At 39.6% G+C, this 22055-nt stretch overlaps 1 protein-coding gene across 4 annotated transcripts in view; it reads right to left on the bottom strand.

Annotated features, from left to right (window-relative positions):
- The window catches only part of SH3KBP1 (SH3 domain containing kinase binding protein 1), a 234139-nt gene that overhangs the window by 55078 nt on the left and 157006 nt on the right, over window positions 1-22055 (bottom strand). For all 4 annotated transcript variants that reach the window (XM_075521489.1, XM_075521479.1, XM_075521461.1 and 1 more), the window contains 2 exons: window positions 11501-11576; window positions 1330-1424 (listed from right to left, as the gene is read on the bottom strand). In XM_075521489.1, coding sequence (XP_075377604.1) covers window positions 1330-1424; window positions 11501-11576 — 171 coding nt within the window. The remainder of the gene's footprint in view (window positions 1-1329; window positions 1425-11500; window positions 11577-22055) is intronic.

The raw sequence follows: 22055 nt of genomic DNA, 5'->3' as shown, positions 1-22055 counted from the left end.
TCAATAAAGTGTGAAGTGGACAGGAACAACGTCTTAAAAGCCATTTCCATGATCAGAGACACTGTTAAATACACAAGAACATTCTAAATCAGGAAAAGCCAAACAGTTTTCAAGACAAGCTAAACAAAAAAAAGTCATTGAGGGCAAGTCATTAAAGGATATTTAATGTACACAATTTATTTTTTAAATTTGCAGTTTCTCTTCCTACCAAATGTCTGATTATTTTTCCTTAGTTACATGGATATTCTTCAGGACAAAGATGATGTCCTCTAGGATTGCAAATGGCTTAGTATATAGCAAACACTGCCCCAGATGTACTTCCCAAGGATTTTGGGGTTTTCCGCCCAGGTGCCAAATTGCTCAGTCAAGTAACAATTTCTTATGAAACTTACTGAGTGAATGAGTGAATCAATTATAGAATTCATTCTTTTACATTCATATAAGCACAAACAACAACAGCACTATTGTGCACATCATTACAATTCATCTTCATCATGCAAAATCCACAACCTTTTCTAGTTTGTAGCTTTTTTTTCCCCAAATACTTATGTCCAGCAGTCAAAAACATTTAAACAAACTGTAAAGTCTTTAAACAAGAGCAGGAAATTAAGTGCACCTAAACTATAATCCGTTCTTTGTAACATGGTGCCCAGCTCTTCTAAAAGAAAACCAACTGTTTACTCACCATCTTACTGTATAGTTTTTGGAGATTTAGTATAAATCCTGGCACTGGTTTTTCATTTCTAATCTTGAATCATTTCAAGTAATTTCAAAGAAAAGAACACAGATCTAAAATTATTTAATTTAATATCTGTTTTATCATCTTTTCTGCTTTACCATAGTGTTGTGTGGCTACATTTCATATAAGTGTTTAGTTCATTGAGCTAATTTAGGCACATTATCTCCATCTAACCCAAAAAATCTACTTCATAATTCCTACAAGGAAGATAACTCACACACCTAACAGAGATGTTCAAAGCTGCTGCTTTCTTGAGTCTTCCAGCTTATTCTCTAGGCTTTTATGTTGTTTCAGGGATCAATTTACAATTTATGTAGATCTGTCAGCTGATTCAACTTAAAATTAATTGTATAAACTTGTGAACTCAAGAGAACACGTCTGCCGTTCTTAACGTTGTCAAGGTAAGGCTCAGAAGCACAAGAGGAAGGGAGATGTAGGGCTTTCTGAAGTCTATGTAATGTTTCATTGTCAAACTAGCATTGGTTTAGGAAGGACACTGTCAAAGGCACAAACAGGGATTTTACAGCAATTGAATGATGTCTATTTTAAAAACTAGATCCCTGCTTATAAGAGAAAAATATTGCTTTTACCTTACTGATAAGTGTGACGACATCACCTTCTCGGATTGTGAGTTCATCATCATTCTGTGCTTCATATGGAAATATCACTTTGCAATACTCCTTGGCTGAAAGGAAGAACATTCAATGTGATAAATTATCACTTTACAGAAACTGCTTATCCAAGGGTGAAAAACTTCCTAAAACGTTCCACAAGTGTCTCGCTCATTTTCTTGCCCTCTTTCTATTTTGGACCTTCATAAACAGTATGAAATATTTTAAAAACTGCACACTGATGAGCATTCCTGCACATGTCATCCAGGGAGCTGGCTCTGTAGCCCCCAGAACCATTATCTCAAATGAAATTCCTCCAGACGGCAACCTGCCACAAACCAGTTCCCTTAGAGTAAGCCTGTATCTGACACTTGCTTCAGTAGTTCCACTGGTATGGCCTTCCACCAGATCACATAAATTGGAAGCATAAAGGACCCAGTAGGTTGACATAGCTTACCTATCCCCTGGTGTGCAAGCAAGCAGATATTTCTGCATCTATGAAGATGATAAAATAATAAGTAATACATTAATAAATGTAAACGTTTACGGTTGGATTTGATGATCCTAAAGGTCTTTTCCAACCCAAATGATTCTGTGATTCTATAACTAAACCTTCTGTACACTCAGCATAAAAGAAGAGTTTTGAATATTAATCTGAAGTTTCCTCTTCCCTTTTCCCTTTACTGTCTATAAATAAGGACACAATCTTAACTTTCATCTGGAAAATACAAGAGCCAGCACTCCTACTCAGAAATCATAAAAAGCAGTTGTCATGAAAAGAAGTTACTTACAACATTTTGCTGTGCAACAGACAAGTATGTCAATGTGCCTTACAAATAAAAAGGGAATATGTATTCCAGCTGTTAAATAATGTATAAAAATATGTGATACTCTAAGACAGCAGGTTTAAAAAGACCAAAGAAACATGCACAGAAATTACTGGACCCTTTGTAGAAGGGCATGTGGCTTTGTAGAATTGTTCACCTCATTTAAATGTCTCAATTTTGATAACCTCTTCCTCTAGTCAACTGTCATATTCCATGCAGAGAAACAGGTACTTGCAGGCCACAGAAATCTAAATTAATTTGAAACAACAGGACCTATTTCTTTATACTTACTATAAAGACAACCTGCATTATCACACTTGTGGGTATTTGAGGCTTCACTGGGGGGTCAGTTCAGCTGCCCAGACACTACATGCCATTTCAGACACTCATGGGTATGTAAGACACCTACATCATTGGCAGATACAATGCACAACCTATGGAAGAGCCAGGTTCCTATGGCCTGGCAGCTGAAGGCAAGTCAAAATACCTCGGGGTATCTCAAACAGCTCCAGATGCAGGCTACTGATTTCAGCTCCCAGGGCTGGGCCTGGTAGCTGGATTTAGATTTGGGCACCTGATGTTAGAAACCAACCATGTCAGTGCCTACGCTTGCACTACAGTCGATGGGAGATCAAGTCACTAAAGTGAGCGAAGCCTTGAGAGCCGCTCTTAGCCCCAAGAGCAGACACCTACATTTGATTAGCTGAATCACACTCTGAACTCCCTCCACAGCACTGACAGATCTCCACCGGGACCCACTGGAGCCCAGACACCAAACTCACATGGCTATACTGAAATTTAGGACTCTGACTCAGAAGCTGCATCCCAACTGCTGAAGTTTAGTGACAGGAACATCAACCTTAAATAAGCAGCCAAGGATTGCTTGTGAAGGCTTGCTGGCTGTAAGCACAATCAGCCTGAGAAATGAAACAGTACTAATGGGGAAGAGGAAAGCTCTTCTCCAGTTCATACACTGCCACTCAGAAATGGCATGAATTTCTGTGGCGCTGGGTCAAGTAAACAAGAATTTCTTAGGCTTCACATATTTATTTTCCCGAACACAAAAATTTAAACTTATCCACAATTATTAGCAGTTGGTTTTCTGGCCCCACCCTGTACTGGGTCTGGCTGGGATGGAGTTAATTTTCTTCACAGCAGCCCGCACAGTGCTGTATTTTGGATTTGTGATTACAACAGTATTGATTACACACCAGTGTTTTGGCTACTGCTGAGCAGTACCTGCACAGCACCAAGGCTTTGCCTTTTCTCTTTTTCCCCACTCTGCTCCCCAGTAAGTAGGCCAGGGATGGGCAAGAAGCTGGGAGAGGACAGAGGCAGGACAGCTGACCCAAGCTGAGCAAAGGGATATTCCGTGCCATATAACCTCCTGCTCAGCAAAAAAAAAGGGTGGGCTTGGGGGTGTTGCTCTGGGAGGTAGCCATTGCTTGGAGACTGGCTGGGCATTGGTCTACTTGTGGTAGGGGGTGAATGATTGCCTTTGCGTCGCCTCTTTTTTTCCTCTTTCATTCACTTACCAAACTGTTTTTATCCACGAGTCATCTTGCTTTTGCTCCCCCTATTCTCTCCCCTATGGGGGAGCAACTGGCTGGGTGGAGCCTGGCTGCTGGCTGGGGTCAGCCCACCATACCCCCTCCGACGTCTCCGAAAAAACATGAGTCAGATGAAGACAATGAACATGATCTTTGAAAAAAACAGGAGCAAGGGAAAAATAAGCCTCTCTTGCCATTTCAGAGAGCAGGGAACACTGTCGAATAAACGTTTGGTAACTTTGCCAAAAGACTGGGCATGTGAGAACCACCACGTCACAACTCAGATGTCAGGCGATGAAAGGGGTGTCTAACTGCTAGTTTACTGCATTCTGGAGGAAGGGTTCAGATTTCTCTTCAAGGACCTAGCTAGGATGTTTCACCTGCTCACTATCTTGTCTTCAACATAGTATAATAACATTTTATGTAAAAGCTGGTGGAAAGTTGACACATACTGACTTAGGTCAGGTAGATGCAGAGCAGCATGTAAGAGAAACATGAGATTCAGCACATTTATACACTTCAGTGTGTATGCTCCCTTAAATAATCATGGGCCTTTTTTTTTCCTATTCTGAGAGTATCTGCATCCTGAAAAATAGCTTTGCTAAATAAAAGATTCAGACAATTAGTAGAGAGTTGATGTAGATAGAATACTGTACTAAAGAAGCTGAGTGCTGCATACTCAGGGAAGTCTCTGGTTACTGGAAACAGGCTTAGCACCTCTTTTTGGGGGATACAGAACACAAGCCAGGCTGGGATCTCGGAGGCAAACACCACCTGGTCCCAAGGAGGATCATTCTTGAGTATCCATTCTCAACTACATAAGCTGTTCCTCTGTTCACTATATAATCTATACACTGTATAGATTATATCAAGATTAGATGGGAAGCCAAGCACAGCGCACAGCTAATCAACAGAGAAGAACAGCCACTATACCACAGTAACAGTACTATTCTGAAAGGATGCCAGCAGTGCAGCTCTCGCCCAAGGCGTGGATGAATCCCATGTGTTTAAGGTTAAAGAATGCTTTGAACAGCAAGTGTCTCCAGGGGGCTCGTGTCTCCTGAGTCCTCTCAGGAGGACGCAATCCTCCTTCAGCTCCCCCTTGCTATTTGAAGACTGTAAATTTGAATCATCCTTCAAGATGAAGACCCCGACAGACAAGAGTGGAGAGCAGGTTGTGGTTTCAGCATCTGAAAAAGTCAGTTGATAATCAGGAAAGTAAGTGCTCTCTCTCTTTTTTTTTTTAAGCTTTTCCTCTAACAGTATGTGTCAATGTGGATCTCACAGTGAGTGGCTGTCAAAAACAGCAAGACTTTAACCAAAGAACTGAGTCTTTGACACATAGCAAATGGCTACGCATCTTCGCCTTCTAGTTTTGATGTCAAGAACTCTCTTCTCCCATGACCTGTCTGCCCCTCCCTGCCAAGCTCTTACCTTTTTCTTTTTTAATACACAGATAGCAGAGAAGCAAGGAATTAAACTAGATAAAAATGTCAAAAAACAGATCTTAAGCTCAGCCAAAAGCTGATGCAGTTCATGAAGAGCCAGGAGGCAATCTTGTGAGAGGCACAAGATGGAGCTGGGGGAGGCTCATGGCCACCCCGTGCTCTGAAGGCTGGCACAAGAACACCGGGTCAAGGCACAGCCGTGGAAAAAAATTAATGGTTTATGTACAGTAGAAGTCTGGACTCCTTGAGCACGATTTGCACTGACATACACTAAACCAATACATTCCTCTGCCTAACAAGAGCCCTGTGGATCACACTGCAACACAGCTAGGTCTCAACAACATGGATGGGTTTGGAACGATGTAAGTGACTGGACAAAGTCAGCTTTCAAACTTCTCCTAAGGGAATGGTAAACCCACATGGTTTAAGTAAGTAAAAGGAAAGCCAACAGGACTCAAAATAATATGAACCTTTGAAATCAGATTAATAAAAGCAGAGAAGAATCTAATAGGTTATGTCACTTTGGTACTAAAACTGTTCTTACTCAGCAGAGCACAATACCACAAGAGGATGTAAAAGCACTTAATTTCAACAGCTATTTTTAGACAGGAAGGAAGAAAAGATAAAAGGAAATACTAATTTCAGACACAGCACTGTAAAGACCAACTGGAACTTGCTGAATTTGGGGGTTTTCCAAGTAAAAAAAAAAAACCAACAAAAAAACCCAAACTAAAGGTCAAAATAATATATCCTATTACAGGCCTGGTAAATAGACTTAAGCCAAATTAAAGCTTCAAACTAAGATACCAATATACCAAGATACCAATATTAAGCATCCCTCAACTGTAAATGACAAATCTCATTTTTACATTTGACATCCAAGGCTAGGTTTATACATCACAAATGGTTCTTCCAGAAGCCTCTCTTTTTTCCTCTGACCTGAAGACATTTTAAAAATATACCTGCTAATAAACCCCCAACAGCAGACATCTTGGAAACAGTAAGGGAGGAGAAAAGATGATATTCATGAGCTTTTCAGCCCTCATTTATTAATTCAACAATAATTTACTCTGTCAGACCACAGTCTCTCCCTGCAAACTCACAGCTCCTCCCAAGCGAAGGAGAACAACCTGCCATATGCAATGGGCATTGCTCAGGGAACTGAGTGAGCAGATAAACCTCTCAGTATATCTTACAACTCAAACAGGCTGGATCTAATGCAGGATGTTCACGTTCTGGCCCAACATATTCTGGACTGAGAGGGCTTGGGCTAGGTATAATCCCATTTGAAAATACGTACCCTTGGCTACATCCTGTGATTTTTGAACTGTACTTTTCCAACTAGACTAGGTACAATGACGACACAACAATAAGCATCTTCTCTGCCCACGTCCCTCCTAGTCCTGTCCTTTGGAAGAAGGAACAAAGCCATTGCTAGCTTCTCTGACAGACCCCAAAGGCCCAGGGTGACACACGATTCCCCTTCCCAGCATTATCCTCGTAGCTCAGAAGTTGGAAGAAAAAGCAGCAGCAAAGAACTAGATATTTATCACAAGTGGTCTGCCACTGCCCACACTTCATTGAGGAAAAAGTCTCAGGACCATCCTAAACACTACAGAGGGGCTATCCTCTAAAAAGAACTGGATGATGGGGGTAGTTAACATGCATCTCTGTTCAGCACCTTATGTCCCACAGTCTGTCCCGAGTTCAAAATGTGGCCTATTTGATACAGTCTCAAGCCCCCGAAAAAATCATTGCCTCAAAGAGGGAGAACATTAGCAAGAGATAGCATTCCTACAGAATACAGCTGCTTCATTACTTAGGCAGTTGCAAGCACTGTATTTCACCTACAGAATTCAGTGGCTCGCTATGTATTTACAATTGCAGTGTAAAGCACTGATGTATAGACCTTCTATATGACTTGGGATCCTGCAGTACTGTAGCAGGTAAATTCATTTGTCTGTATTTTGAGAGATTGGTTAAAGATTATACTGTTCAAACCAGCACTGAGCAAACTCCACTTACTGTGTCAGTGGACCGTGTTCACTTTAAAAGCATGCCTCTTCTATTTATTCTCCTGCCAGACTCTTAGGATGAGCTGTGATGTTCAAGACAGCACTCTGCAGACAAACATACCTTGAAGCTTAAATTTCACAGGGGACAGTGACTCTGGAATTTGCTTTTCCTCTTAGGCCAGGATGACACAATTTCCTCCTCTTACCTCTGCTGCTGCTTCCTAGTTGTTAGGCAAGAACTGTTCCACCCCACGGCAAGATTTCCTCCATCTCAGGTAACCTAACCACTGGGCTGGATTCACCCTTCTAACTTTTCAGAAATTGACTACTTTCTTTTATTTTTTTTTTTAGTAAAACAAACAACAAACCTGTATAGTTGATTTTTGAGGCTTAAATATTTCCCCCTTGATGAAGTCTAAATCATACACCAATAAATATGGACACAAACAGTAATACTAAGTAAGAAAGCAAGCAGCATTAAAGAAGCATTCCTTGAACTTAAGCTTCCTCTCTTTAACTATCACTCATAAAATGTTTCTGAAATGGAATAAAATGTACAAGATCTAGTGAAAAATTACATCATTGTTACCAAAAACACAAACCAGATGAAAAAAATCCAAACACTACATTCAGCAGAATTTGGTTTTACTATTAATTGCTACACTCAAGACTCATAAATGGATTACACTAATAAATATTTTCACAGAACTTCATGAGATGCAAACTGTCAAAACACCACCTCATCAAACAAAAAATAGAAACAGAACTAATTAGGGCCCCATTAATCCAGATTCAGCTGCTCCTTATACATTCTACCATCAGGCAAAAAGATTAGTTGCTTGCTAGGATTTTGGTATTCCTATTATGCAATAGGTTAACACAATTGTAAACAGTCAGTGAGTGGAGCAGTCAAATTAAGCGCCATGGTCAATGCATTCTGTGACTTACTGACTTTGCTGTTTTGTTGTCTGCCTATTTATACTCCATTTTTGCAATCTCAGTAATCTGCAATAGCTTCTCAGTCATTGTGGATGTTTTTCCTTTGCTGAATTTTAGAATCCAACAGAGCTACTTAAAAATGTGTATGTATTTTCTACAACATAGCCTTTTCACCGCAAGCCACTTAAACTAAAAGCAAGCTACTTCACAGAAAAAAATATATCTCACCCCAGAGATAGAATTATAAACACACACGCATGCATGCGCCATCCCAGCTATGTAAGAGAGATGGAAATTCAACAGCAGAATAATTCCCCTATAAGTCTAGGTACCCACGGACCTAAACCACACAGCTCTCTCCTCTTCCCTTCAAAGATGCATTCTTTCATTCCTGAAAGGTTAGAAGGTTAGTGATGTTTTCCAAGGGACCACTCAAACTATGTAAGGATTTCTGCTTTTACTGTGCTCTCTCTTTGAGCAAAAAGTCCCCTGAAGAGTCATCTGTTTATCCCCCAAAATCTTAAGCCCACTTTTTAGGGACATTTACATAGCATGTTGTTGGGAGACGCACCTACATAACATACTGCTCTGTCTCTTGCTCTGACCAACTCATCCCATTGCAGAACTTAGGCCACCTTGCATGTAGTAAGAGCAAATGGTAAGCACATCAAGTGCATTGCTGCAAATCACTGCCCTATTGCATCAGAAAAGCTATAGGAAAAAAGCACACTCAAATCAAGACGTGGGAAGAGTCAGCAACCATCACTCCATGCTGAAGCCCCTGTGGGCACAGAGGGAAGCTGCTATGCTCCCCATTTCCTCTCTCAGCAGGCTCTTTCACAGTGCAACTGCATTTTTTATCCAGTTGAGACTAAAAAGTAACAGCATCAGTCATGGAAAGAAACAGGTAGAAGATGAAAAATTGTATTATTCCTCTACCAACATAATCTCTCTCCTGCTTGCAGCATACATCTCCAGCAGTAATCCCAAGAGAATCTAAATCACATATCCAAAAGCCCCCTCTCCATACTGAGCTGAATCTATGGATCTTCCGTTTCTTGCTAGTTCTTTGGAGAATGGCACAGTATCTGTTTTGTTCAGCAATTAAAGACTCCACGGAAGACTGGGACACTACCATCCCAGGCAAAAGTGAAAGTAGCTGAGGTCCAAGGTGGAATGATGCTGAACATTGCAATTAGGACATTCACCAAGGTGGAATTATGCTGAACATTGCAATTAGGACATTCACCAGTTTTCTGAGACTGCAAACTTCCCTGGATTCAATGCTTTTTCAAGCTTGTTTGTGGTAGGTTTTTAAGAGAAAGCAAAAATTAAATTTTGGAGAAATGGCAAATACTAGATAGATCATAGTCCTGTGCCAGACTCTGATCATACTCCTCACATCTGACTATCAGACATTAACTGTATTATGAAAAAATTATTCATCTGCCTATATCAAAATCCAAACCAGAACTGAAGTATGTTTCATTTTCACTGAAAGGTTTTTCAATTTAAATGAAGGACCACAACTGATTGAAAAGCATCTCCTATAATGACCTTTGAAGCTAAGACAATTATATATAATTGCATTATATCAGACCTTCCTATACATGTGCTTCTCTTTCCCAAGCAAGAACAGAGATGCCAAAAATTCTACTGAGGCCCCAGAGATTCCAGGAAAGATAGAATATCCTAAACAATAAAGTTTAGGTAAAAATCATAGAACATTGCAAAGATACTGTACAAATAAGTAGCCCACCCTTCTCACCAGTTCTGGCAAAAGGGCTGTTGAATGATGTTTGCACACAACCATGGTAATAATAGACGGCAACAGAAGGGGGATTTTCTGACCAAAAAGGCATGTCTGAGGGAAATAACAAAAAGGTGAAAGAAGAACCAACCAGACCCCAAAAGTGTTGATGGAGAAGTGTCTCTGTGTCAACCAGAGCTCCATGTGTCACTGTAGAAGGTACAGTTCTCTAACCATTGTTCAGAAGTTTCCACATTCCTTTATAAATGGTAAAAGTATGAAACCCCAGTACCCGCTGTTTCAATTTAGTGAGCAGTTTCAGCTGTCAGAAGTATGAGCTGATGTGGAAACAGGCAGTTGTCTCCCAGCCTGGCTTACCACACAAGGCTTCGTGCTACATGTGGGAAAGGCCACAGGACCACCCCTTCTGATGGCGTCTGCACTCAGGTCAGCTTAACCTGGTCAAGCTGCAGGTTGGGAAAGGTAATTCCAGAACACATTGGTTCAGGAGCCCTGCTCTACATTACCAGTTCACACATTTTTCAGTATTTCAAATTCTCTCTTCCTCAGGGCAATCGAGTTCTTGCAGTACTTCCCATTAACAGCCTGGTGTCACAAGGGGAACAAGATAGGAGGATGCAGCAAGTCAATTAGTGTGGTGCAGCTAATGGGCAATAACTCGCTAAAAGCTGTTTTAAGCTGCTTTTGCAACTCTAAGCGGAAAATATGTGGTAAACCAGGTCGTAACCATACACTTCTCTCACACAGCCACTGTTCTGCTGCTCCAGATGCTTGCTTTCCTATGTCTGTATGTGTTTCAGTTCTGAGGCAAAATGTTATCTGCTAACTATCTAAAAGGATAAACACATCAGGGAAGAAGGACTGTGCAAGACTTAAAAACTCAACACTTTATATTATACTCGATTTATTTTCTAAGGCATGGCTATGTTCTCTTCCTTCTTATTCTTTTCTACCAGAATCCGTAACATTTAGTTGCAACTTTCTACAAATAAAATCAAAAGATGGGGAATATATACATAAGTTACTTGGTAAACTAGTTACATACGCCTCTCTAGAACAGCACTGAGACCTTTCTAAAAGATTTAATTATTGCTTTTTGTTTACTAAGCATTGAAATGATGAAAACAGAACTGAAGTTCTTAAGACACTGTTCATTTCCCATACAAACTATACCACCCACACAGATTATTTCTGCTACATAAAGAAAGAAAAAAGATGAAAAAAGCAAGGGCGCTCACAACCAGAGATATTTTTCTATGACCCACCTACAAGTTACAGCTGGACTTGGATCTTATTCAACTCTGATTAATTCCGAAGTACCCTCAAGGCTGAAAGCGGATCACGTAATTTAATTTGGTTTTTGGTAGCAGAAAACTTGAGGTAGGATTCTCAGAGCAAAAACAATTCAGAGGATTCTGTGAAACAAAGCATTCTGTCTATGTACTACCTACTCAAAGTTTATACTAAATATATCTATCTGCATCCTCGCTTTTCATATATACAGGACACTCTTTTAGCCAAAACCAGAGAAAAGTGTTCAGCTTGCTTTTAAGAGGCTTAATAGCACAAAGTGCAAAGAAGAAAAAACTATGAAACCTACTTTTTGTTCTGTTGTCCACTTCTATTTTTGTTGGCTCCTGAGTTGCTGTGGCTGGAGGTAATTTCTTCCCAACACTCTGAAAAAAAATAATTATTCTCCTTTAAAAGTTGCAGCTTCAGTTAAAAGTTGGACTACATAAAAAATTGTAATGGAAATACAAAATATAGGAGTAGAAAAAGGAGAGTAAAGAAACAGAGGCAAATTAAACTATACTTAGGTTTGTTTGTGGGGTTTTTGTTAGCTTTTTTTTTTAAATGATAAAGAATTCATAAAAATGTGATCCTCAAATTTTCCCTTTAAAAAAATGTTTACTAGCATTTTTAAACATTAACTCCTTAACACAGTTGCAGGGAATACTCACAGAAGTTTCATTGGTGGACTGAATATGTGATGAAATTACTTAAGGAAAGGTGCTATTCAGTACCAAAAGTAAAATTGAAAGAAGAGTGGGGGAAAAAAAACACTTGACTTCTGTCCATACAAGGAGTATTCATTTCAGTCATTCTCGATTGAGTGTGATTTTTAAGTTGACAACATCTCTTTAAATGGTTCCCATTTTTATTTTGAGCAAAAATAACTAATTTACAGAGGAGTACTACAATAAGCAATAATCAGCCTCAGATAGGTAAGCTGAAAGAACAGTAAACAAACATTATCTGCCCCCAACAAAATAAAATAAAATGGGTGATATTAATCTTTATGTATCTTCACCAATTACTATATGCATGCTATCCCCTATTACTATATGCATGGTATCCCCTCTCTCACTCAGCTTTTCTCCCTATCAAGAAAGCTGTCTAGCTTTAAAATCCCAGCCATGTGTAGTTGAGGACATAAGTGTAATTATTACTTGTTTACATACATATGAGTACTTAAAAGCCCTAGCTGTAGTTCAACTTCCTTTTCTGGTAAAGTATTCATAAACACCACAAAACCTCCTCCATACTCCAGTGACCTTCTGTGTAAAAGCTGAGAGACGAGAGCTAAGATTTAGTCTTGAAGGCATTGAGGACCTCTTGGGGACCAGGAGGAAAACACTGGTCAATATGAGAAGCAATAGGAGTACAGCACTTTTAAGTAGTTGAAAAATTTCAAGGTCTATAAAGAATATGAAGAGCTCCATATTAGTCATTTTGTACACTAAGTGTGTCAAAATTTATCTAGGAAAAGGAGTAAAATACACACGCAGGGATTTTAGGCTGGCAAAAACAGGACCTCTGGAAGAGAGGCAGTTTTGAGAGTTGTGCACAAGACAGTCACCAAATTTGTGTTGACAAGTAAGACAAACTCTGAATTGCAATACCCAAAAGCGTCCTGTTGCAGCTTAACTTGCAGGTGGCAGCAGGCACAACTGACCTTCTGATGAGCTTGCAATTCTACTTACAATCAGAGTTTGTGAACTGCTGGGGAAGAGATCAACAACAAAACTCTACAGAACCTCCCAACTTCTTTGCTGAGGTGGGAATGAGAGATGAGAAGCATTATCTGAAGCAGTGATTAAGGAGGTAACAGAAAAACAGGAGATGACGGACTCCTGCAAATCAGGAGAGGGCAAAACTAAGAAAAGAGCAGGACCTGGCTGTGCTGAAGAAGCTTAAAGTCAAGAAGGATGAGGATGAAGAGCTGATTCTGAGATCTAGCTGGAAAGCAGTGAAAATTGTACTGGAAGAGATATAATGAAGAATCTGAAGCTACCAGGCATTCACACAGATAAAAGCACAGAATGCCTTCAAGATGAAAGCAAGACTGGGAAGACAGCTTTTGGTTCAGAGGCAAACAGCACAGTTCAAGATAGCTGCACATCTCAGTACATGCTCATTCATGATCAAATCTTTATTCACAGTTCTGCTTCATAAAATGGTTTGGAAAAGGATGAGAGCACATACTCTAAACCGCACCCCTATTTAACTCAGAAAGGAATGCTTACTAAAGGAATATCTAAAAACTTCACTTTAGGGGAGTTTTTCTCTTTTTAAAGATGAAATTGTTATTTAAGAGCAATTAATTAAAGGAAAGCATTTGGTAATTGCTTTATCATACATGAATCATTGATCTTATGCCATGAAACCAAAACCCAGATAAACCCACAACAAGCTGAAATTTAACAAGCTAAAAATCACAGCGAAAGAATCATGGGCAAAGAGGAAGAAACTAGTGTATCCCAGTGGGAAGGGCATGCTGCAATGTAATTTCTTAACTTATAGAAGCAGATGCAAGTGCAATACTTGAAAACATTCATTCACCTGCTCATTCAGAAAGAACGCCTGTGCAGGTGATAAATCAGCATGGGGAACCAACAGACTCCTTGGGAAGAGAAAAGAAAATACTATCCAAACAAGGCTGTACTTTTGCTGGGAACTAGGAGACAGGTCATAAAGCAGTTTTTGCATGAGTTGCAATTTGTTCAGGAGAGAAGGTAAAAAGCCCAAGGAGCAAGGTGGCTGAAGACATGACTCTTTTTGCACATATAGAAATAGCCTGAGCAAAGATATGAGAAACTGGACTCGTGATAGATCTACTGATAGAAGAACAGCAGCGCAAACCTGGATGTCGCACATGGAGTGTGCTGAAAGACCAGTGACCTACAAGATCCAAAGATCATTTATTGCGGAATGAGCAAAGTCGTCCCAGTATTCCGTGATGAGGAGAGGAAGGAATGTTTGTATCTACTAGTAGGATATAGAAAGTTGTAATTCAAATAATTTAAACAATGGTTGCACAGAACCCACTCTAGTGAGGAGGGACACCTGAATTTGTTGGGACAGGGAGAGGAGAAGACAAGTGGAACTGGTATTCTTTAATTGTAAGGGGATTGCACCCAAGGGTTTATAGGGGTGACACAAGCACCACTGACAGGAAACAAAGAAAAAAAATGGATAAGCCATGCAAATCTGATTTCAGGTGGACCTGCGCTGTCAAGATTTTTTACTCTTCCTATAAAATGGTACTAAAGGAGATTTTTTTAATATATATTATGATTTATTTATGTTTACAATTGGTCTATACTATGCATTTGCATGGGAAACGTTACCACTTTCTGAAAACATCTCCATGAAACTTAATATAGTACTCATTTGTTCATTAGGAGATATGCAAGATAAATTTTCCTCACTCTAAGAGACACTGAATCCTCTATGATGTGTTAAGTCTGATGGTTCTGTGTTAACAAGATAAAACCTACCTCAAGTATAGTTAAGATCTGTGTGCTGGGAGTCCCAGATCAAGTAATATTATCACAGCTACCAATTTTTCTGACAAGAAAAGAGAAATAAGAGACAGACATATCTCCTCCCATATAAGCCAGAAACTTTCCTTCTGACTCTTCAACTGTTCTACATCACTCATGCTCCCATACAGGTCAAATATCTGCCAAGTTTACTAGTCACTAGGAGAACTGAGCAAGCCCAACTTAAATTCTTGCTGATCCAACGCACTTCTCCATGACACAGACTTTTCTTCTTAGGGACTAGTTACCATAGGGTATTTTGGTCTCTTCTCCAGTTGAAGGCCCACCATAATTTATCAATATCTGCTTCACTTCTAAAAAAGGAAACACGGGAGCAAAGAACACTCTAATTGGGTTGAACTGAATATTTCAATATAATTCTTTCTCCTTCTCTGTTCTTCCTTTACATAAGAAGAAGGTCAATTCAGAAAAAAATGTCCTCCAAGCCCTTCTAGACACATTGATCTATGCTGCAAAATACTGATATACAACTCCAGCTTTCACATTACTTAGTCTTTTACCCAATTCATTCCTACCTATCAGGCTCAATATTCCCAAGAAGCAAGCAGATCTTACCCCTTTGGGACACAACCACAAAAGAAGATTTAGAACTTGAAGGACTTTTTGGGAATTTAGACACTCCAAATCGAAGAGCAGGATCCTCAACCCTGCCAGCATCCCCTGACATCTCCCAGCATGAACCCTCTCTCTCTCCATTTACCTAACCCTATCATTTTGTCAGGAATGTTTGCAATAAAAAGTCACGTGCAGCATGAACCAGAACACCCATAACGATACCGTCCCAGCAGTGTCCTAATTGCCAGGCTGCAAAGACAAGTGAAGTTCTGCATTTTCTCTCTGGCCCTGCGTATCTTGAATTCTTGGCTGCAGAATGGTTTCAGCACCAGCAAAAAGGGTAGCAAATTCCCCTCTGCCTTTGTATCTCTAGTCTGGTGGTTCAGAGACACTCCTGAATAGTACCATTTCAGTTTCCCTCTATCCTCCTCGAATATGCCAATTACCATAAATCTCATTTCTAGATGGTGGCAGTCAGCCTTGTTCCACTTACATTATTCTGCAGGTATCACTCTGACTTGCTTAGTCTTGTCACACAAGAAACATGTGGTGGAAACCGAGTTCATATTTCCTAACTCCAAGCCTCGGCTGACTCCCAACACACAACAGAAGATATCAACAAAACAGGCAGAATCTTGATCCCACTACTTCTGCAAGGCAAGTATAATTAGATTTAGCTGTCAGACAGAAATCCCCCTAATAGCCTGACAAGTGAATCCTAAAGATGAAAGGGGATGAAGTGCCCTCTTGCTGCAGAAACAGCTGATAAAAGCATGAATAATGACCATGATCTGGTGTACAGATATTCAGAGGGATGAGACAGATTTAGCAGCAACCTGCCGGTCTTAATGCTTGGTTTTATGAAGCCAACGGAAGGACAGTCTAGCATTAAATAACAGGTTCTGTTAGCAGAAGGGGCCTTGATGGCAGTTCAGTACACTACAAATCCCTCTCACTGCAGACCAGTTTCCTCTGATACTGAATGAACAGTGATTACAAAAGTGGTTGAGGTGGCACCCAAAGTCGCGTGAATGAGGTCACGGTACAATCTAAACAGTCTCATTTCCTTTCATTTATGTATTTTGGCTCAACTGCAATCCCTGTAACAGCAGAGAACACAAGAGAAGCAGAGCATGTAATGGGCAGTATACAAGTGAGTTTTTCTCACTTGAGGGCACTACGGCCCTTCCCTACAACTATTCAACCCTGACCACAGGAAGAAAACTAGACCAGTGATCAAGTCCCTCCTTCAGGATATTTTAAAATTGTATTTCAGGGTTTTGTGTTGTGGAAAACTGACTTGTCTATTTACTTTTGTTATTCAGGTCTTGTGTCTCTAGAACATTTAATCTGAAAATTCAAATTGAATCGTCACTCGTGCACCAGCTAGGTCCAACAGAAGATTTTGTTATACTTCTTTGCACTAAAGGAACATACTTATCCTTTGACTCTACTTTAATAAATATAGGCTTCTCAAAGCAACAGCTTATTTACTCAGGAACAAGGAAAAAAAGATTTACTCAGCATCAGTATTTATTCTGGAAAGTGTATTGAGGTCTTTACCCTAGATAAAATATTTTGGAACTGCTACTTGAAATGTAACTCCATGATGATATTCTTAAGGAATACATCAGACATTAAAGAACTCATAAAAATGGGCTGTATGACCTGGAAACACTAATGTTTTTAAGCTTAACATCGTTTGCCAGTTTGAATAGTGAAAATATAACAATATGCACTGATGTTTTATACAGGGAAGGAAAAGACAGTTACGTATCTTGAGAACTTTTAGAATTTCAGAAAACCTCAGTGATTAGGTCAGGGGAAAAAACATGCCGTGTTTCTTTGACCACAATACTTCCTTTTAACATTCAACCACTATTTTTGAATGTTATGTGCATGAGAGTTTCTTTATCTATAGGTTTATGTGCAAATCCAAGGCCACTTTTAGTGACAACATAAAAGCTGTATTCTTTAATGTATTTTTGACAGTCCATTTTGTAACTGAGAACATTTTTTTCACAAAGAAGCAGAAATGGTCACTAGATTCTTCCAGCTCTGGATGAACAGAAGCATAAACAAGCTTCTCACTGACTACGTATAGTGCTGGTGTTGTGAGGGGGGAGCCAAATTGATTTTTTTTTTTTCTAATATGCTTCAAGTGCTTAAGGAACATGATCAAGTCCTTTATCCACCCTACTTGGACTACCTTAAATTAAAAAAAAAAATTGAAAGAGCCCAAATATAAAAACCTCAAAGGCTTTCAGATGTCAAAATGCCCTTACTCTGTCAGAGACAAAATAAGAGAAGTGTCCAGGATTTCAGTTTTTCCCATGATACCAACATTCAACTCCACATAAAGTGCTTTCTGTGACAGCATGATCAAGTATTGCTGTCCTGGGGTTTCCCAAAAGGACAGAGTTAACAGTTTTCCTGAAGGGTCACCACATGGCACTTCAAAGAGGGTAATGGGAATTTTAAGAAACCTTTATAGAGAAAACAAAAATTCTTTAGGGAAAGTGTGATTAAGCACCTACCTGCACACTTGATTGCCTCAGTCATCTAAAATAGCTTCTTCCTCTGTACCTACTTTCTCCCCAGCTGTGCTTTGGTAGAAATACCATCCATATGCTCCTGAACTATAATTATTAATATATTTTTAATACTATCTAGATAGGTACATCTGCCCAATGCACGCTCAACTAATATAGAGAGCCCCAGTTGCCCAAGCTGCACGCATTTCTACTGACATCACCTATGAGGACATTGCAGCCACAACGCAGGGTAATTTCCTTAAAACTAGGTTAGGTGAATGAATGGGACAGGAAACAAGCGTTCATCAAGTCCTCAATTACAACCAGACTGTCGCAAGCACAGGCAAGCAAAATCCTTTCTATTCTCCTGCTCCTAGTTTACTCCGAATATGAGCAGAGAGACAGGATGTCTCATAATTGGTGTCTCACAGGTGTCTCATAATTCACTTGCTGTGAGCAAGAGAGAGGGAGCAGCCCGGCTGCTGCCCAAGCCCCCCCCCCAAAGGTGGCCATGTCCCCGGGGAGCCACCCTTGGCCACGGATTCCCGCCACCACTCCTCCCCTCTGCCATGAAATTCGCATGTCTGCAAGGGGAGAGGAGGGAACTGATCCATGTTAAAAAGTATTGCAGAGGGGAAGGAAGAACAAAAGAGAGTTTTAATGTTATCTGCTTCACTAAACAGCTGCACAAACATTTGGGTAGAACCATGGCAGGAAAATTTATGGTCATAGGGATAAGGTGCAACTCTCAGTTGCAGCACTCATTTATACCAGCCTAAACTCATCGGGAAAGCATGGTGAGCATCTCACAGTGTGCTTTAATAATTCCTGGGGCCAGCATATCACATTTTGACGTGCTCAGGGTAACCCAAGGAAAGGTTGCCTTAGTACTGGCCTTTACATCATTCAAAAGACTAAATATGAACAACACTCAGGTACTCAGCTCTACATACCAGATGACACTTCCATAAAGAATGGGTGCTCTGACCCCAGGATCAGATGTGGCACACACCAACAGAACTTTTTTAGTGGGATGTTTGGCAATTATTTCACAGAATGCAGACAAGCAATTAAAGTATTTTAAAATTTCCTATTATAGTTTCTTTGCACATAGCCAAGCTATATTAACTTCTACTGGGCAATCTGAAAATGATGCATAGTCACATTTAGTCACTTAAGTCCAGCAGACTTAAGTGCAGTTTTTGCAACTGATGTCCACACTAAATGACCATTGGACTTGGATGAACACAGGCCTTCTGAATTACAGCATATCTTTGTAAAGAAAGAAATCCTTTTTTTCCTTTGAAAAAGATTTTACCTGTGAAAGGTTCTACCATTCTACAGCAAAGTTGCAAAACCTTGTATTTAGGTGCTGTGAAAGGCATATGAACCACTGGCCCCTTAATTCTCTCTCTCTAGACAAAACCAACAAATCTCTAAATAAAAGGCATCCCTCCAAATAAAATCCTGGTCTTACAAAGCAAAAAGAGTAATGCCTTCATCCCATTGGATCTCCTTGAAAATAAATATAATTTCAGCCATGTCCTGGTTTTGGCTCGGATAGAGTTAATTTTCTTCCTAGTAGCTGGTATAGTGCTGTGTTTTGGATTTTAGTATGAGCATAATATTGATAACACACTGATGTTTTAGTTGTTGCTAAGCAGTGCTTACACTAGTCAAGGACTTTTCAGCTTCCCATGCTCTGCCAGGTGCACAAGAAGCTGGGAGGGGGCACAGCCAGGACAGTTGATCCAAACTGGCCAAAGGGCTGTTCCATACCATATGGTGTCATGCTCAGTATAGAAACTGGGGGGAATTGGCTGGGGGGCAGCAATCGCTTCTCGGGGACGAGCTGGGCGTCAGTCAGTGGGTGGTGAGTGGTTGTATCACTTGTTTTTTTCCTGGGTTTTGTTCCTCTCTCACTCTCTCGTTGTTTTCCTTCTCATTACAATTTATTATTATTTTTTTGTGTATGTTCCAATTATTAAACTCAACCCATGAGTTTTCTTACTTTTGCTCTTCCAATTCTCTTCCCCATCCCGCCAGGGTGGAGGGTGAGCGAACGGCTGTGGGGTACTTAATTGCTGACTAGGGCTAAACCACAACAAGGCATCAGCATGACTCTTACCACAATTAAGAAGTTTGGACAAAGCAGACAAGTGGTCTGAAGTGAACAGTGAAGAGGTGGAGACCTTGTAACTGTTCATGAACATCAGTCCACCGGGAACTGGCTACTACACCAACACTGCTCTAGAGGAAAGCAACGTTCAGGTAGTCAACAAGTATATCCTGCTTGAACGTTAAAGGCTTTTGGAATTAGGGTGCATATGCAGCAAAACTAAAGGTAATGGGGGAAAAATGGGGGAAAAATGTTTTCTAGTGTTCACACAGAAACGGATACATTTTTACCAAATACAAAAGTTACTTCTTGAATGCAAAATAAAAAAGGGGACAACAATAACATGTCAGTCTAAATCCTACTACAATACTCTAGTTCTTATTCCGGAGAGTGGTAAACAGGTTGTGATTACGTTACACCACACTCAGTTCACTTGGTGCCCTAGAAACAGAGTACTGAATGTCAGAGCATCTTACAACTGCTGTATCTGTCATACACTGTCATGGCACTGGAATCCAAGCAGACAAGCAAGTAGGAAAGTAAACAAAGCAAAGCAAAAAGCACAGAGGTCCCCAAACAAGGGAAATTTTAGAACAAAACATGATTTTGCTGGGGCTTTGTTTTTTGATCACAGATGCTTATTCTTTGGACATACTACTTTTTTACAGCTGAAAAAAGAAGCAAAATTGGTTCTTCTCATCAGTTGAACTGCTTAAATTACCATCAAGCCTAAGAACAAATGCTTTGAATACTTAAGGAGTAGTCACATTTGCTTTGATTAAAAACTGTTTTATTTTTCAAAATAACTGTAACTTCTGAAATATTTAATGAAAGAAGTCACTGGTGCTTTACTTAATTAGGTCAAAAAGTATTTGGAAATACTTTTCACATACAGAGAAGACCTATACAATCACTTACTGGGACAGAAAAGGAGTGATGTATGTGGTTCTGAATGTTCAAGGCAAAATAAAGACAAAATGGCAAGCCTGTACTACCTTGGCACACCACTGCAAAGGATTACATACAGCAGAAAGGGGAGGGAGAAAGGAAGACCAGGATGATTTAATCAATCTATGTCCACATTCCTTGATGGCTCAGAGTTTGTTACTCCTTCACATTTTATTTGATAACAACAATTAAATGTCTATTTTTTTCTGGGAAAAGTTCTTTAAAAGAGAATGGGAGAATGAGTAAGAAACAAAGATCAGAGTAGTAAGTTCTTTGGTAGATTTTCCGAGTGTGTATTTTTTTTAGGAGAAAGTAGTAGGTGCTGCAATTAAACTAATCTCATACTATTGTTTTTATCTTGTATTAATAAAATTTTATCTATTTAATATGTTATTCACAATTACCTATTATTTTAATGATCATTAAGCCTGATTTCTTACTTAGCCATTAAAAAACTAGGAAATCTTAAAATTTAGGGTTTCATACAGACCCTTGCTTCTGCTGTGTTGTAACTACATGTGAGTCTATCACATTTCACATGTGATCTGATTATACTTCTCAGTACAATGGTTTTGTCACGGAGATATAAAACAACAATATGTTGTCATTCTGAAGTAGTTATTCAACAGGGAGTTCATTTCACTTAAACATCATCTATGAGCCAGATGTGTACATATGGGTCAGTCACTGCAGGCTTCCCTTCTGTCACTGGAGGTAAACAAGGTAAACATGCAGGTAAACAAACCTTTCAGCATGTAATTCATCAGGATTTCTCCTTTGGAATAAGAAAGGTCATGTCCTAATAATACCTTTTAATCTACAGACTGTGAAGAAACCTTGAGTACTAGCAACATCATAGACATCTAAATTCAGTCAACAGAATCCCATGATAGCTGCTATTTTTAAATATGTCAGTTGTGTAGTCCATGCATATTAGCTGGCAGGACAGCAGCCAGCTAATCTATCTACAGATCTATCTTTATGTATCTATATGTATCTATCTATATGTGTCTATCCAGCTATATGTATCTATCTATCTATTGACCTATGAATAAATCTATAAACCCAGCTATCTAATCAATAAATACTGGTGTTACAGCAATACAATGCTGTCTTTATGCAAGTCCAGTATGATCTTTTCTCCTTTGCATG

Source organism: Mycteria americana, chromosome 1 (assembly GCF_035582795.1).
Source record: "Mycteria americana isolate JAX WOST 10 ecotype Jacksonville Zoo and Gardens chromosome 1, USCA_MyAme_1.0, whole genome shotgun sequence".
NCBI classification, from domain to species: Eukaryota; Metazoa; Chordata; class Aves; order Ciconiiformes; family Ciconiidae; genus Mycteria; species Mycteria americana.
The sequence above is the reverse complement of the archived record's forward strand: the minus strand, read 5'-3'. Positions and strand labels throughout refer to the sequence as shown.